This window comes from Chelonoidis abingdonii, chromosome 4 (assembly GCF_003597395.2).
Source record: "Chelonoidis abingdonii isolate Lonesome George chromosome 4, CheloAbing_2.0, whole genome shotgun sequence".
NCBI lineage: Eukaryota > Metazoa > Chordata > Testudines > Testudinidae > Chelonoidis > Chelonoidis abingdonii.
Genome location: NC_133772.1, coordinates 54203892 through 54220890, shown reverse-complemented (window position 1 = coordinate 54220890; position 16999 = coordinate 54203892). Strand labels below are relative to the sequence as shown.

General features: G+C 41.0%; 1 protein-coding gene across 2 annotated transcripts in view; it reads left to right on the top strand.

The window, feature by feature from the left end:
• Positions 1-16999, top strand: part of GALNT18 (polypeptide N-acetylgalactosaminyltransferase 18) — a 509102-nt gene that overhangs the window by 191559 nt on the left and 300544 nt on the right. For both annotated transcript variants that reach the window (XM_075065179.1, XM_075065178.1), the window contains exon 2: positions 2185-2377. In XM_075065179.1, the coding sequence (XP_074921280.1) occupies positions 2185-2377 (193 nt within the window). The remainder of the gene's footprint in view (positions 1-2184; positions 2378-16999) is intronic.

The following is a 16999-nucleotide window of genomic DNA, read 5'->3' as shown; positions in this document are numbered from 1 at the left end:
GCTATGTATCTAATGCCTTTCACCAATGCAAAATTTACATGATGCCAATTTCTGCCCTTAATTGTCAGCTTTGCATTTATTTGAGTGCAGGATTTGGCCCTTAAAATAGGTATTTTGAAAAGCAGATTCATGTTTACCCGTACTCTTCTTAGTTGTCTTCCTACCTCTTTCATGATTTTTCATTTCTGCCTTTTTTGCTGTCATAACCCTGCAGCTCTTAGTTCTGAACATTAAAATGTAATGGACATTCTGTGTATGCAAAGCCATAACATTTTGTCTGTTTAGCTGAGAGAGTATTGAAAACCTTTATGTTGATATTCATGGCTAAGGAGACCCCAAGCACTAAAGAAATAACTTTGCCACATGAATAAGAAAATAGCATATCTCCTTGTTTAGTGTCCATGAATGTGAGGATTTCCTAAACTGTCATAAATTCTGGTCTAGATATCATCTCTCATTTGCTAGTTAAGACCCTGATTCACCAAATAACTTAAGCATGTGCTTGAAGTTAAGCATGTACTGAAGTATTTTCCTGAATCAAGGTGTATGTGCACGGTCCTGAGAAGTGCTGAGCCTCATCAGTTCCCATTAACCTGTGAGAAGAATTAACAGGCCGTAGTATGTGAGGTATCCTCATACAAGTAGTCCTTTTATGGTTAATGGGATTATTTGAATGAGTAGAAACTACTTGTGGGGATCAGGGAGTTGTGGTCAAGAAACAACTGCCTGTTGCTATGATTCTTGGACTGATAGTTAAAAAAATTAACCTGCTTGTCTCAAATTAGCAGGTTCTCCAGGTGACGCTCTTTGTTAAGCTGAATTAGTTGATCTTTCCTAATGAAATACCATTGCAAAGTCATATTTGATCATGCGATCTGTATCCTGTTCTGACATCATCTTGATCTATTGGTAGCAGGCCTGTCAGAGCCGTTTTCTCGTTTGACTGAGGGCTAAGCATGTCTTTCATCCTTGAAGTGAAATGGAGCTGATCTTAGCACTCAAACAGTAACAAAGTGCCATGACAGATTAAGAAACACTACATATTTACAGAGATTGTAAGTTAATGCAAGTAACCAGTCCTTCATTAGTCTCTTGTCAGAGTTGTCAGGGGAAAAAAAGAAAGGCTTCTCACAGGAAGCTAACAGCTTAATCTTCTCAATTTATGTTAAAAAAGATAAAAGGATGGACTTCCTGACACACGTCAGGAGTTATGATCCCAGGTGGTAGAGAATGTCATTTTACATAAGCTGGTTCTCTTTGTACATTTCCATCTTGCTGGTTGAAGTTGCCTTTTGGATCTGTGGGTGATTGTGTAGGAGTCAAGCGTGACACTGTACTATCTCTGGAGACAGCACTGATGAATCTACTGCACAACAGAGACATCAGAAAACTCCATTAAAATCTTCTGGAAAGACAGTTTCTGACTTGCATTAATGAAAAGCTATGATTTGCGAATGCAGCTGTATTAAAAAATGAGATTGTTATTTAGCTGAGTACTTGTTAATGTCTCCAGGGAGGCTGTTCATAAGCTATATGGACTTCCAGAAAAATGAGGACCTTTTTCGGTGTCCTTTTCTTTTGTGAATCAATAATTAACTATGACAAATCAAGGGCTCCTGAGGTACTTCATTCATACTGTATTTAATAGAATAGGAAAATATTTAAACATGGTTGTCAGGTTAGAATTTTAGCTGTGTGTTGCCTCTGAGAATAGAGATGTAACACTGACTGGAGTTATCAGATGGTCTATTACAGATAGTCTTACAAGGGGTCTGTTCAACAGACTATATGGGCAGTTAAATCTTTGGAGAAAATGCTGTGTTGTTAATTATGATGCAGTTCTTTTTAGATGCTAAGCATATCACCAATAAAATGTTGGTTCCCCCTTTCCGAATCTCTCTTACTGGAATAGTTTTTAGGTGCACAGATGCTGCCACACAGGACAAAAATATTATATGGCGACAAAAATATTATTTGGTGAATGTCCTGGAATGCATAGGTTGAGTGGCTGAAGAAAGTTGTAGACTGCAGTAAACTGAAACCATATGCTTTATGCAGGGTTTTGTTTTCTGAGCAAATAAACTTGCATTCCTAAGATAATGCCTCTCACACTGCTCTGAAAATGACTGGTTGCTTGTTTTGAATTAAAGATCTAAAAATCTTTCTTTTTGGTTTGTTTTATAGAAGCTCCACCAAAACTGGAAGAAAATCCTCCTGAAGCTTTCACTGACTCATCCCTCTTTGCTCACTGGGGGCAGGACCTCAGTCCTGAAAACCGACGCATTGCCCTTAAACAATTCCAGTATTATGGCTACAATGCTTACTTGAGTGATCGCCTACCATTGAATAGGCCACTACCTGACCTGAGGCCTAATGGGTAAGTGCTTTCAATTGAGCTTAGTGTTAACTATACGTGAAATGCTGATGGTTAGGAGAATTCCCAAGTTCTATAGCAAGCCCACACTTTTTAACTGGAAATGTTATGGAACATTGTCATTACAGTGCTGGTGCATGGGTTACCCAGAATGGATTGAAGGAGGGGCTTTATGAAGTAAGTGTAGACTGAGATTTTCAAAAGTGCCCAAGGAAGTTAGGTGCCTAACTCCCATTGACAGTGCCTAACTCCCTTAAGTCCTCTTGAAAAGCCTAGCTATAACTTATGCTGCACAGCTGGTCAGTGAGCTCTGTTGTTTAGCCTGATCTATCAGAGAAGAATCTGCTTATTTTTTTGTGTAATCTGCAGTTGATTCAGAAGCTATGGTCAGTACAGCAAATGAATCAGAATTATGATTACTGGAAGTTAATAGAACCCAGATGGTGATAGCCCAATAGTGCAAAGTCCACCTGGAATTGTGCAGAGTGCATGTTGGAATGGTCTGCTCAAAGCTGGGGAGTCCAGAGCTGGCTGGTACAGATCAGAAAGCAAACACAGGTAGCACACACAGGCTATGCATCTCTTTCATCTCTTGGGTAGCCTTTCCTGGCAGAACGCCGGTAAAGCCCCAGGTGGAGTTTAGAACTGCTGTTCTCCGAGGGAGGTACCATGTGTTTACCAGAGTTAACTAAGCTGCTCCCATGCTAAATAACCAATTGTTTCCTCACCCCTGCCAGGGTGCATGGGGCCCAGTGGCTGCACAAACGTTCCTTTACTGCTCTGGTAATGCATCTCAGGCCTATTCTGGTGGGACCACCTATAGAGGTGGTAGAGTCTCTTCCTCATCCACTCAGTCCTTGGCAGGTCGTCTTACACTAGAAACAAAAGTGCCAAGTTTCTGCTGTGACCACTTGTCCACTGGAAACTGGATGGAGAGAAATTGTTTACTCTAATATTTGTTTGGGTGGATTGCGAGATATCTCTACTGGCTGGTACAAACCAGGATTACGTTTGCACCAGTGATCTAGACATGAATGGCTTTGTATCTCATTACCAACCCATTAAGTGATCCAGTTGACTTCTTATTCAGATCTTTAAACCACATGTTTTAACAAGTAAAACAAGCAAACAGAAATTGTATCATATACTAGATAAAGTAATAAAAAAACCAACCCAAAATCAGTTAAAAGGTTTGATGACAGCACCAAGCCAGAATCTCTAGATATTACAAATATATATCTGAGATCTGATGCAGTGCCAACATAAAAGATATCAAGCCCTATGCAATTACATTTGCATTCTAGTTCTAATCCATTAGCAGTATCTTTATGAACAATCTGTATCTTTTTGAATTAATTTAGAAAAAAATAAATCTTCTGGGACTAACAAAATGTTCTTGTCAGAATAGAAGCATGCCTGTGCTTTTTTTCTTATGAAATGATGCTCCTCAAGGATTTCAATTTAATTTTTTAAAACTCTAAATATAAAAAAATTAAAAAGTCAGAGAGCATGAACATTATTATGTCTGAGAGAAAATTATTACGGTGGGGATTTTTAAAGAAATCCCAGTTACAAGGAATTGTGTTTGTAATTTTCATGAAAGTTTTGATCCTGAGTTAAGTCTGCATGGTCAAAATTTAAGATATACTTCTCGATCCATGACTACAAAATGATGAATGGTCTAAAGAAGATAGGATGCATAGATGTTTCTGATCTTCCTCCTAATACAAGGACAAGGGAATATTCAATTAAATGCAGCAAATTCAATACTGATGAAAGAAAATATATTTTCAGGCAATGTACAAGTAGTTTTTAGAACTTACTGCCACAAGATATAATCGAGGCCAAGAATGTAATAAGATTCCAAAACGGAATTGGACATTTTATATAGGTAACAAGAATATCCAGAGTTATAATAGCCAATATTTATAAGAGACTTTTGGAAGGGTTCGAAAGTCTCATAGATTTGTAGGACTGAAAAGGACCTCAATAGGTCATCTAGTCCAGTCCCCTGCACTCAAGGCAGGACTAAGTAATAACTATACTGTTCTTGACAGGTATTTGCTTGGCATAAACCAACCTTTAACTATTAGGAGGGATCTGTCCCTGGAAATGTTACCCATAATCACCTACTGCAGCATTTCTTGCACCTTCCTCTAAAGGAGATGATATTGGCCACTGTCAGAGAGTGGGTACTGGACAAGATGGAGCACTGGTCTAGTCCGCTCTATTAGTATGTTTCTGCATAGTTAGTACCATTAAATAAATCAACATGTACTATGCAGTGGTATTTGCCTTTAGGCCAGTATTTATTTCAGATACTGAGAACAAAAAATGCTAGAAATAATGCTGTAAATTTAATTACCATAGGTGGCAAGGTTGAATTTTTTTAATGGCATCCCCTGTAGCTGCCTTACAGTGTCTAGCATACGATAGATCAAATACCATACATGTATGAAAATGTCATGTTTTTAAACAGTAAAAATAGTTTCTCTTCTCTGAAGAGAAAATATACATCCACTTTATATAGTCCAAGCTTGCCTCCATCTGTGTTTTGGCTTTGCTGGTAACTGAAATAATCAGCAGACATAAACTTCCGTCTATGTTTTCTCCTCAATCTATGCTCTTCTTACGTTCTTACAAGACCTCACTATACCAGACCCTAATTTAATCAGGTACTTCAACTCCTTTTGTAGCATGCTAGTATTACTCTCTGCTTTTTCATACAGGGTTTGAACAGTTGATGTAGGATGACTCAAGAGAGGAGCTCCTCTGCATCCATATGTAGGGTCATAGAGTCAGCAACTCTGTTGAACGTTAGGCGCATATCATATACATGATTTTGAGAAGCAGTCTTACATTTTATAGGCTCAGTTTTTGCCCACATTTAAAGGTATAACCACGTAGGGCAGTTAGAGGTCTAAGTTGCAATGATTTGAGCTGCAATTAGTTGTGCTCACAAAACTGAGGCTGGATTTTGTGAACCAAAGATTTTTAAACATGGAAAAAATGGGCCAATCCTGGGGTCCTTATTTCTTTAGGCAAAACTGATGAATTTTTATGGGAGAGAATGATTGTACAAATAGTTGAGCAGAGAATGTAGCAATTGCCGTACCTCAAAGTAGGTTTTAAGTGTGACTTAGGGCTGGTCTACACTACGGGGGGAAATCGATCTAAGATGCGCAACTTCAGCTACGTGAATAACATAGCTGAAGTCGAAGTATCTTAGATCGAATTACCTACCGTGCTCACGGTGCGGGATCAATGTCCGCGGCTCCCCATGTCGACTCCACTACCGCCATTCAGGTTGGTGGAGTTCGGGGATCGATAGGAGCTCGTTCGGGGATCGATATATCGCGTCTAGATGAGAAGCGATATATCGATCCCTGAGAAATCGATTGCTACCCGCCAATACAGCGGGTGGTGAAGACATAGCCTTATATTGAACATAGCCTTGTGCTCAGCCTCTGTATGGGAGAGAATTTCACCTGTTGAAACTGCCTGCTTTCCTTTGGGGTATGCATCTGTTACTATGTGTTTCTAAAGTGGTAGCACAGTGGGGCTGCAAGCCTAGTTGAGAACTGTAGGTGCTATTGTAATACAAATAATGATAATTGTGCTGAAGTCTATGGAATATTCAGCACTCCTGAAATAACATATTGGAGTAGTTCCCTGCTGTGTATCTCTTTATCTACAGTACTTACCACATAGCATAAGCAGTACTGTGGGGTTCTGTCACATCTTTCTCTCCCACTACTTCCCGATAGTTATTTTCTGCTGCTGGAATCTCAGTGGTGAGCTGTTTACTTCTCGGCCTCCCACTGCCAGTCCCCATCTGTCAGCCAGCACTGCGTCTATATTTGGCAGAAAATACCATTGGCAACCGTGAACTACTAGCTCTAGTGAGCTTGGAACCATTTTGAAGAAAGCAGTGCCAGCCTCACTCTAGGCAGGAATGGGATAACACATTGGGTTAGCTGCAGCTCTGTTATGTTTATTGTTTTAAGTAGGACAGGCAGCACATATGAAGCTTGCTATGTGTAAAGTCTTGAACAAGAAAGATATTGTTGAAAGTTAGGTTATTAAGGAATCCCAGACCTGTGCACCAAGTTGTCTTTTGACCAGATGCAGAATTATACTTCTGCTTTGCTGGTTGGGAACATTTTGCTGTTGCCTGATCCCTGAAGCACATCTGTGAAACAAAGATAACATTGTTCTTCTTTGTTTGTGGGGGGGGTGAGAAGTGGAGAATGGAGGTAAAAGGTGCAGAGTGGACCCCCAGTGGAGGAACTGTTCTGCAGAATTTCTTTTAAGAGGCGTACATGGAATGAAAGAATCGGCCAGTGGGTGACTGCGGTCAGTGAAGCATTTTCTGCGTTGAGAAATGCTGCATGTGCGTGAAAATCAGAAGCAGGGCACCTGGAGGGAGGGAAAAAATGTGGCTTTTCCCTTGTTGCAGGGGTTGCTAAATGTACAACAGTGTTTGGCTTGCAGAAGGATCACCTCTTTTCCCAGCTGACTGGAAGTGTGCAGCAGGGATGTTCCCTTTGCTTTGCAGGGAAAAGGTTTTGATTGCATATTAAAGATCTGGTGTTTAGAAAACTGAACTATTCCAAATTAAGCAGCAAGTTAAAGCTAGGCCTGTGCTTAACAATCATCATCAATCAGAACCTTAAGGTTTGATCCTGCTCATTCAAGTCAGTGGTAAAAGTCTGATTGCTTTGAATGGAGCAGGATCCGGCCCATAGAAACAATCATGAACTAGGAGCAGATTGAGCAGATGGCATAGCCAAGGAATGTAAATGTGTTCACAGAGACAAGGGAAACATCCATTAAATTCATGTTTTAGTGCAGGGGATTCACTTGTTCGTCATATGCTTATGTTGTTGTTCCCAGTGTTGGTCAGGGTTATGGTAGTATGTAGAGTCCTGGAGATGACATTGGGAGACTTGAACCCTGGAGCTTCTGCCAATTTCATCTGCAAAAAGCAAATGACCTTTGTGTCATCCCAAATTATAAGAGAACAGAAGATGTTACTTCTGAGATAGAAAGCAGGTAGTCTGTGTGTGTGTTCTGATCAGTTTTGAAGAGCAGTCTCCTTTGGCATAGGAAGAGGGGAAATAGACACAGTCCTTAAATGCAAAAATTAAAAAGAAAAGAAAAGAAAAATCCAGGCATTGGACTCCGCTCTACTTTATACTTGAAAACCTAGCAGATGGTACAGAACTGCCAGTCAGAAGAATGCAACAATGGTTCAGTTGTGGCTTCAGGTACATTGTCTTTACTGGGAGCTACAGCCATGTTAGGTACACTTGTGTGGAGGTACATACATGATAGTCATATATGAGTTCCTCACAAGCACTGATGGATTCAGCCTCATACCTCATCATGAAGTAGGCTATCATCCACATTCTATAGATAGGGAAACCGAGTCACAGAAGTTAAATAACTTTCTTAAAGTGTCACAGAGTGTCAGAGGGAGAATCAGGAATCTCCTGATTTCCAGTTCAGTGCCTCACCACTGAAACCATCCTTTCGCTCTAAGTGTATGTCTATGCTGCAATTAGACATCTGCAGCTGGCCCATGCCAGGTGATTTGGGCTCCGGGGCTGTCTAATTGTGGTGTAGACATTCCAGCTTAGGCTGTGCTTTGGGACCTTCTCACCTCTCAGGGTCAGAATCGTTGCCCTGAGGAGCAATAAAGGTAGGGAAAAAAGAACATGCATTAGTCCTGTTAAAATTTCAAATAAAATACTTCATTAATTTTTTGGAAAAATTCTAAATGAAAATATTCATTTTGATTCATTAGAAATTTATTTAAAATGTATTTTGAATTAAAAAAAAAGTTTCCTTGTTCAAAAATTGGAAAGTTTTCATTTTCAGTTTTTGGATTTTGTGGTCTGTCCCCTTTCTTTCTAACTTTCTTCCCTTTTTTCACATAGGAGAAAGTGGGAGAGCAAGTGGTTTTCCCCCTCTCTCTAATCTTTTCCTATTGGCAAAAACCTTGGGAAAAAATTGAGAATGTGGGGAAGAGTACATCTTCTCACTTTTACTTTTTTCCCCCAATTAGAAAGATGTGAATGAATGTGAAACAAATTTTTAAAAAATGAGATTAGCGTTTTCTCACGCTTATATGAAAATGTTTTCACACTTTTCTTGTTGGAAAAGTAAAACGAAGTGTGAGTGGTTTTCCCTCCCTGATGCAGACTTTAACTTTTTAAAAAGAATTTTAAAGTGGAGGGCAGAAATAGAACAAAATACTTAAAAAATAATCCCTCTCTTTCTCAGATTTTTTTTTTCACTGAACAAGCTTTGAAAGAATTAAGAAAAGGTGAAACTGGGTACACCCAGTTTCTCTCAGCTTCCCCTTTCTTTTTTTTTTCCACTGGAGAAAAAAGGAAAAACCTTGAGAAGGGAGTTGAACAAGAGCCTGATTTTTCCCATGTTCAGAAACAGAACTGAAACAAACAAACAAAAAAGCAATTAAAAACGTAACTTACATTTTGTTTTGGGTTTGAAATTTACCGTCAAAATTTGAAAAATTTAGTTGAAAATGACATTTTCCCCATGAAAACTTGTGGTTGGTTAAAGAAGTGATCTAAGGAATTGTAGCTAAGGTAAAAGACAGAGCGAAAACGTCACAAAAGGCCATTGAGTTTTCTGTAATTTACAGAACTATGGAAAGTGGGACACCAATCCATAGGACTTTCTGCCCCGCTTTCCTCACTTCATCTGCTGCTTATGTGGTGTTCAGTAATGCTCCGCCAAGGATGATAGATAGACCTTCCTTTTGTGCTCTTAGCTCTGTTTGCAAAGTCCATTACTATTTTTTAGAATGTTTCAGTGCTTTAAAACAAATAAACAAATGTAACTTCCCATCACCTATAATAAACCATTATGTGGTGTGATTGGAAGGTAAACTACTAAAGAAATAAATTTCAGTTTAAAACTTCTGATTATTATAAAGGTCAGAGGGAGTACTCCGTGATAGTAATAAATATTAAAAATATATTGACGTTGTTCCTGTGTTAATGAATTAGTCATTACATAGATCATCATCATAGCTTAATGTATTCTGTTCTGAAAGGATTTTTCTGTATGTTATATTCAACAATAGACATCTTAGCTGAGGACATGCGTGGGAACAATATTTGACCCTCAGAAGTCCTTGAAGTGCTACACTTTTTAGAAAAAGCTTGGAAAGCTTTAATGTTTTTGCCTGTACTCACTAGAGGAGAGATTACTGTGCTGCTTGTTTCTGTGCTTATTGCAAAGAGTGTTTTGAATATACATCTTCTGCCACTACTGGATGCTCCTTTTTCAATATCTCTATCAAATTCTGTTCTCAAAGCAGGTGTCTCATTATTTATGTGATGCTAGAGCTAGTCAAGCTTCTTAGCTGACCAATGACACTTTCAGAAACTTTTAGCTTACATCAAATTTCTATGACGTTTCACCCACTTGCACCATCCGTGAATCAATTTGTCCCTAGTCCTTTACCTATAATATAACCGCACTTCTGAGGCCTGGTCTACACTACACGTTTAAATCGATTTAAACAGTGTTAAATCGATTTAACGCTGTACCTGTCCATACTACAACGCTCTTTATATCGATATAAAGGGCTTTTTAAATCGATTTCTGTACTCCTCCCCGACGACGAGAGAGTAGAAGCGTAATAATTTTATTTTAAAATTTTAGCGCAATATATACCATAGGATTAGGTTTAGTGTGGCCGCAAATCGACGTTATTGGCCTCCGGGCGGTATCCCACATGCACCACTGACGCCGCTCTGGACAGCAATCTGAACTCGGAATGCAGCGGGCAGGTAAACAGGAAAAGCCCTGCAAACTTTGAATTACATTCCCTTTTGCCAGCATGGAGCTCTGATCAACAACGGTGGCGATGCAGTCCCAAATCCAAAAAGAGCTCCAGCATGGACCGTATGGGAGATACTGATCTGATCGCTGTATGGGGAGACAAATCTGTTCTAATCAGAGCTCCGTTACAGAGACGAAATGCCAAAGCGTTTGAAAAAAATCTCCAGGGCACACAGTGCTGCGTGACAAGCATACGCGAAGCCAGAGACTCAAATGGACGCTAATGGAGGGAGGGGGGTACTGAGGACTCTCAGTTATCCACAGTCCACAGCAGTCTCCAAAAAGTATTTGCATTCTTGGCTGAGCTCCAATGCCTGTAGGTTCAAACACATTGTCCTGGCGTGGTTTCAGGGAATAGCTCCTCATTTACTCCACTCCCCCCCCCCCGTGAAAGAAAAGGGAAAGAAATCATTTCTTGACTTCTTTCAGTGTCACCCTATGTCTACTGAATGCTGCTGGTAGACGCGATGCTGCAGCAGTGAAGCGCAGTATTCGCTCCTCTCCCCTCTCCGGTGGCAGATGGTGCAGTTAGGACTGGTAACTGTCCTTATGAACCCGAGTGCTCCAATGCTTGATAATTGCTCAATACCTAACATGTTGGCCTGAGATGAGGCCGGCGGGGGGGGAATGGCGCCTGGCTTAAAAAAACAGGAATGATTCCTGGTCACTCCAGTAGATGGGACAGAACGGCTGGTAACCGTCTTCATCATAGCAACTGGGGCTGAGCTTCAATCAGCCCCCTCCCTTTCATGTGTAAAGAAAAAGATTCTGTCCTGCCTGGACTATCATAGCACCAGGAGGCTGCCTCCCCCTCATTTTATGTCACTAAAAACTCAGTGTTTCTTATTCCTGCATTCTTTATTACTTCATGACACAAATGGGCGGGACACTGCACGGTAGCCCAGGAAGGTTGGGGGAGGAGGGAAGCAACAGGTGGGGTTGTTGCAGGGGCACCCCCCTGTGAATACTGACACGGAGCAGCTGTGCTCTCTGATACACTGGTCTCTAGTACACTTGCCCCATATTCTAGGCAGGACTGACTCTATTTTTAGAAACCATAAAGGAGGGATTGACTCGGGAGTCATTCCCAGTTTTGCTTTTGCGCCCCCGCCTATCTCAGCCAGGGGCACTCATGATAGCAGTAGACAGTACAGAGGGAGAGAGATAACCGTCATCTAATTGCCAGTTTACTCCGGCAGTAGATGGTACAGAACGACTGGTAACCATCTCTGCTATCATGCAAAAGCAAATGAATGGTGCTGTGTAGCGCTGGAGTATCGCCTCTGTCCGCGGCATCCAGTACACATACGGTGCCTGAAAAAAAAAAAGCTGAACGGGCTCCATGTTGCCGTGCTATGGCGTCTGCCAGGGCAATCCAGGGAAAAAGGGCACGAAAGGATTGTCTGCTGTTGTTTTCCTGGAGAAGAATGACTGATGACATTTACCCAGAACCACCCGACAATGATTCAACCCCAGAATTCCAAGGGGCAGGGGAGACTGCGGGAACTATGGGATAGCTATGGAAATAGCTACCCACATACAACACTCCAGAAATCGACGCTAGCCTCGGACCATGGACGCATATCGCCGAATTACTGTGCCTAGTGTGGCCGCATGAAATCGAATTTATAATATTTGTTTTATAAAACCGGTTTAATGTAATTCGGAATTATCCCGTAGTGTAGACGTACCCTGAGTTTGGTGGGGATCTGTAGTAGAATGCCAAAAGACAAGAGATAAAAGGTAGTGCAAACATAACAACAACATAGCAAAGTATGTAAGGTATATATTATTTGTCAAGATATATCAATTGCTTTTCTGGATTCTACAATCTAGGCAAGGTTTCATGTATCGAGAGAGAGTCTGCCAGAATCACACTCCCAGCTGTTGTATAAGTTCAGTAGAAAACAGAAAATATCCTGGAAGTTGAAAGCCAAATTCACTGGTAATAAAAATGGTGGCCAGAGATGCTGACTAAAAGATCACCGGAAAATAAGTAAACTGGTATCATAATACAACTTGCCCGAAAATGGCATGCAATAAGTTTGCAAAATGGATGTACCTTACTCTTTTTGAGGCTTAAAATGGAGTGAAAAAGTAGCATACAGTAGTGGCAGAAGATGTATATACAAAATACTCTTTGCAATAAGCACAGAAACAAGAAAACACAGTAATCTCTCCTGTAGTGAGTTTGCTTCGCATATTTAATACTATACGTTCATAAGGAGACTTTTTAAAATCTGTTCCTGACTGAAAATATCTAACTGGTGTACCGGAAAAGCAACTAACTGGAGTGTAGGCCCCAAAATACCAGAGTTATTTCCTGTTGTGAACCTAGGGAATAACTACACTGATTCTAACAGTTGTAGGGTGACCAGAGTCCTGATAAAATCGGGACTGTCCTGATTTTTAGGCATTTGTCCTGCATCCCGATAGATGTTTGGTTGGGATGCAATTTGTCCCGATATTTCGCACTCCTGTTTCTTTTTTCTTTTTGTTCTGCTGGCGGGACTTCACTTTTTCCTCCCCCCCTCTCTCTACCTCTCTGCCAGCGGGACTCCATTTTTTCTTCTCTTTTTTTTTTCCCCCCCCCTCCCCCCTACTCTACCGGCAGGACTCTGTTTTTTTTCTTTCTACCCCCCAAGTCCTCTGCTGGCAGGACTCCAAGACTCCGTTATTTTTTTTCTTCTTCTCTCTGCCAGCAGAACTTTCCAATGTGTCCCAATATTTTCTTCATCCCATCTGATCGCTGCACTCCCACTCCAATTTTCTGAGCACCTTACACGCAACATAGTCCTTACACCAACATTTACCTCCAACTTAGTCTGGCCTGTGTATAAATACACAGCATATGAAAAGGTGAGAGTTGCCTTACCAAATGGGTTGGGGGGGTCAGTGCTAACGAGCCAATTAAACTTAAGTTGGAAGTAAACAATTCTCAACAGTTGACAAGAAGGAGTGGAAATCACTTTGGTAATGTTAATGAGGCCAATGTAAACAAGGTGGCACATTTCAAACAGTTGACAAGAAGGTGTGAGTATATAACAAGAGGAAATTTGTTTTTGTAAAAACAAGGAGTAGTAGTTGTGGCACCTTACAGAAACTTAATTTGTTAGTCTCTAATGACCCATCCACTCCCAGTCTCTATTCAGGCCTAATTTGATGGTGTCCAGTTTGCAAATTAATTCCAGTTCTGCAGTTTCTCACTGGAGCCTGTTTTTGAAATTTTTTGTTAAAGAACTGCCACTACTGGTTTTTGAAATGTTATTAATTCTGATGGAGAATTTGTGTCCATTTATTCTTTTGCATAGAGACTGTCCGGTTTGACCAATGTACGTGGCAGAGGGGCATTGCTGGCACATGATGGCATATATTACATTGGTAGATGTGCAGGTGAACGAGCCTCTGATGGTGTGGCTGATGTGATTAGGTCCTATGATGGTGTCCCTTGAATAGATATGTGGATGTATTTGGCACCAGGGTTTGTTGCGGGGTTTGGTTTCTGGGTTAGTGTTTTTGTTGTGTGGTGTGTAGTTGCGGGTGAGTATTTGCTTCAAATTGGGGGGCTGTCTGTAAGTGAGGACTGGCCTGTCTTCCAAGGTCTGTGAGAGTGAGGGATAGGTTGTAGATCCTTGATGATGCGCTGGAGAGGTTTTACTTGGGGGCTGTAGGTGACGGCTAGTGGCGTTCTGTTACTTTCTTTGTTGAGCCTGTTTTGTAGCAGGTGACTTCTGGGTACCCTTCTGGCTCTGTCAATCTGTTTCTTCACTTCACCAGATGGGTACTGTAGTTTTAAGAATGCTTGACAGAGATCCTATAGGTGTTTGTCTCTGTATGTGAGGGATTGGAGCAAATACGGTTGTATCTTAAAGATTGGCTGTAGACAATGGATCATGCTATGTGGTCCGGATGAAAGCTGGAGGCATGTAGATAAGTATAGTGGTCATTAGGTTTCCGGCATAGGGTGTTGTTTATGTGACCATTGTTTATTAGCACAGTAGTGCCTAGGAAGTGGCTCTCTCCTATGGACTGGTCCGGGCTGAGATTGGTGGTGGGGTGGAAATTGTTGAAATCCCTGGTAGAATTCCTCAAGGGCCGCCTTAGCATGGGTCCAGATGATGAGACTGTCATCAATGTAGCGCAAGTAGAGATGGGACGTTAGGGGACAAGAGCTGAGGAAGTGTTGTTCCAAGTCAGCCATAAAAATGTTGGCATACTGTTGAGCCATACAGGTACACATAGTCCTGCTGACTTGAAGGTATAAATTGTCCCCAAATCTGAAATAGTTTTGGGTGAGGATAAAGTCACAAAGTTCAGCCACCAGGTTTGCTGTGACATTATCAGAGATACTGTTCCTGATGGCTTCTAGTCCATCTTTGTGAGGAATGTTGGTGTAGAGGGCTTCTACATCCATAGTGGTTAGGATGGTGTTTTCTGGAAGATCATCAAAGGATTGTAGTTTCCTCAGGAAGCCAATGGTGTCTCGAAGATAGCTGGGAGTCCTGGAAGTGTAAGGCCTGAGGGGAGAGTCTACATATCCAGACAATCCTGCTGTCAGCGTGCCGATGCCTGAGATGATGGGGCATCCAGGATTCCTAGGTTTATGGATTTTGGGTAGCAGATAGAATACCCCTGGTCGGGGCTCCTGGGGTGTGTCTGTGTAGATTTGTTCCTGTGCTTCATCAGGAAGTTTCTTGAGCAGATGGTATAGTTTCTTTTGGTAATCATCAGTGGGATCAGAGGGTAATGGCCTGTAGAATATGGTGTCAGAGAGTTGTGTAGCAGTGCCTCATTTGTATTCTGATCTGTTCATGATGATGACAGCACTTCCTTTGCCAGCCTTTTTGATTATGATGTCAGTGTGATTTCTGAGGCTGTGGATGGTGTTGTGTTCTGCACAGTTGAGGTTATGGGGCAAGTAATGCTGCTTTTCCACAATTTCAGCTCATGCATGTTGGTGGAAGTTCTCCTATATAGAAGTCCAGTCAGTTGTTTTGACCTTCAGGAGGAGTCCATGCAGAATCCTTCTTTTTGTAGCGTTAGTAGGAAGGTTTCTGTGGGTTAGTGTACTGTTCAGTGGTATGTTGGAAATATTCCTTGAACTGGAGATGTCGAAAGTAGGAATCTAGGTCCCCACACAACTGTATCGTGTTCGTGAGGGTGGAGGGGCAGAAGGAGAGGCCCTGAGATAGGACAGACTCTTCTGCCGGTTAACAGTATAGCTGGATAGATTAACAGTATTGTTGGGTGAGTTAAGGGAACCACTGTTGTGGCCCCTTGTGGCATGTAGAAGTTTAGATAGTTGAGTGTCCTTTTTCCTCTGTAGAGAAGCAAGGTGTGTGTTGTAAATGGCTTGTCTAGTTTTTGTAAAGTCCAGCAGACAATTTACTTTTCTTAATACATCTGGTTTCTGTGTTGTGATTCTTTTGCTTGGCATGCGTTTGTTATGAAGTACCCAGAATAGTCCCTGGTGCATAATACTCTGAGGTTAACAATTTTTGCATGAATTCTACATGTTCATGTAGATCAATTAAACTAAGTTTGAGACCATCAAATCCCATATTATTAGATACTGTCATTGTTTCACTAACAGAAGAGTCTGTTTTTATCCTTTGAGAAAGGTTTGACTTTTACATAGGGAGGTGGATGGAAGAAAGAACATTAAGCCATAAGATTCTATGTGAGAGCAGCTTTTATTAAAAAGAATAAGAATCAGTCAGTTACAATTAAATCTATAGCATTAGAAGTCCAAATGTCCAAAAACTAATTATTTTTGTATTACCCTGAATTTGTATCTAATTATCAGCCACAGTTTCTCTGACTGCTTATCTTTTCTTATTTTAAAATTCTGTTAAGCCCTGCTTTTCTAAACTCTGATATCACAAGTGTTGGCCTTATTTGCTTATACGGTTATGCTAATTGTGTAGACAAATTAGTCACACAATTGTATACCCATTTTTGTTTACTCACTGTCAAAAATTAGGACCAGACAGCAAGTTCTTTAAACCATGTGCTACTAGAGTTATTCACTGTCTTGTGTTGTCCAGGTCTGTAATAGTCTGTAAAGCCCTGAAGTGAAGAATTAAGAAACCCTTTGTATGTTTGTACAATGTCATATACATTATGGCATCTCAATAAATAATTGTTAATCATATCAATAATAATAATAATGAAGGATAAAATGCAAAAGTTGCAGAGGCTGATTTTGAGCAAACACTAAAAGTTCTTCTTTGAGTGGCAGAGAATCCTGTGGCACCTTATAGACTAACAGACGTTTTGGAGCGTGAGCTTTCGTGGGTGAATACCCACTTTGTCAGACACAGGTAGTGGAAATTTCCAGGGCCCTGTTCTAGCAGTAGAGATGTGAAAACCAAGGGAGGAGAAACTGGTTCTGTAATTGGCAAGCCATTCACAGTCTTTGTTTAGTCTAGAGCTGATAGTGTCAAATTTGCAGATGAACTGAAGCTCAGCAGTTTCTCTTTGAAGTCTGGTCCTGAAGTTTTTTTGCTGCAGTATGGCCACTTTAAGGTCTGCTATAGTGTGGCCAGGGAGGTTGAAGTATTCTCCTACGGGTTTTTGTATATTGCCATTCCTAATATCTGATTTGTGTCCATTTATCCTTTTCCGTGGAGACTGTCCAGTTTGGCCGATGTACACAGCGGAGGGGCATTGCTGGCATATGATGGCGTATATTACATTGGTGGACGTGCAGGTGAATGAACCAGTGATGGTGTGGCTGATCTG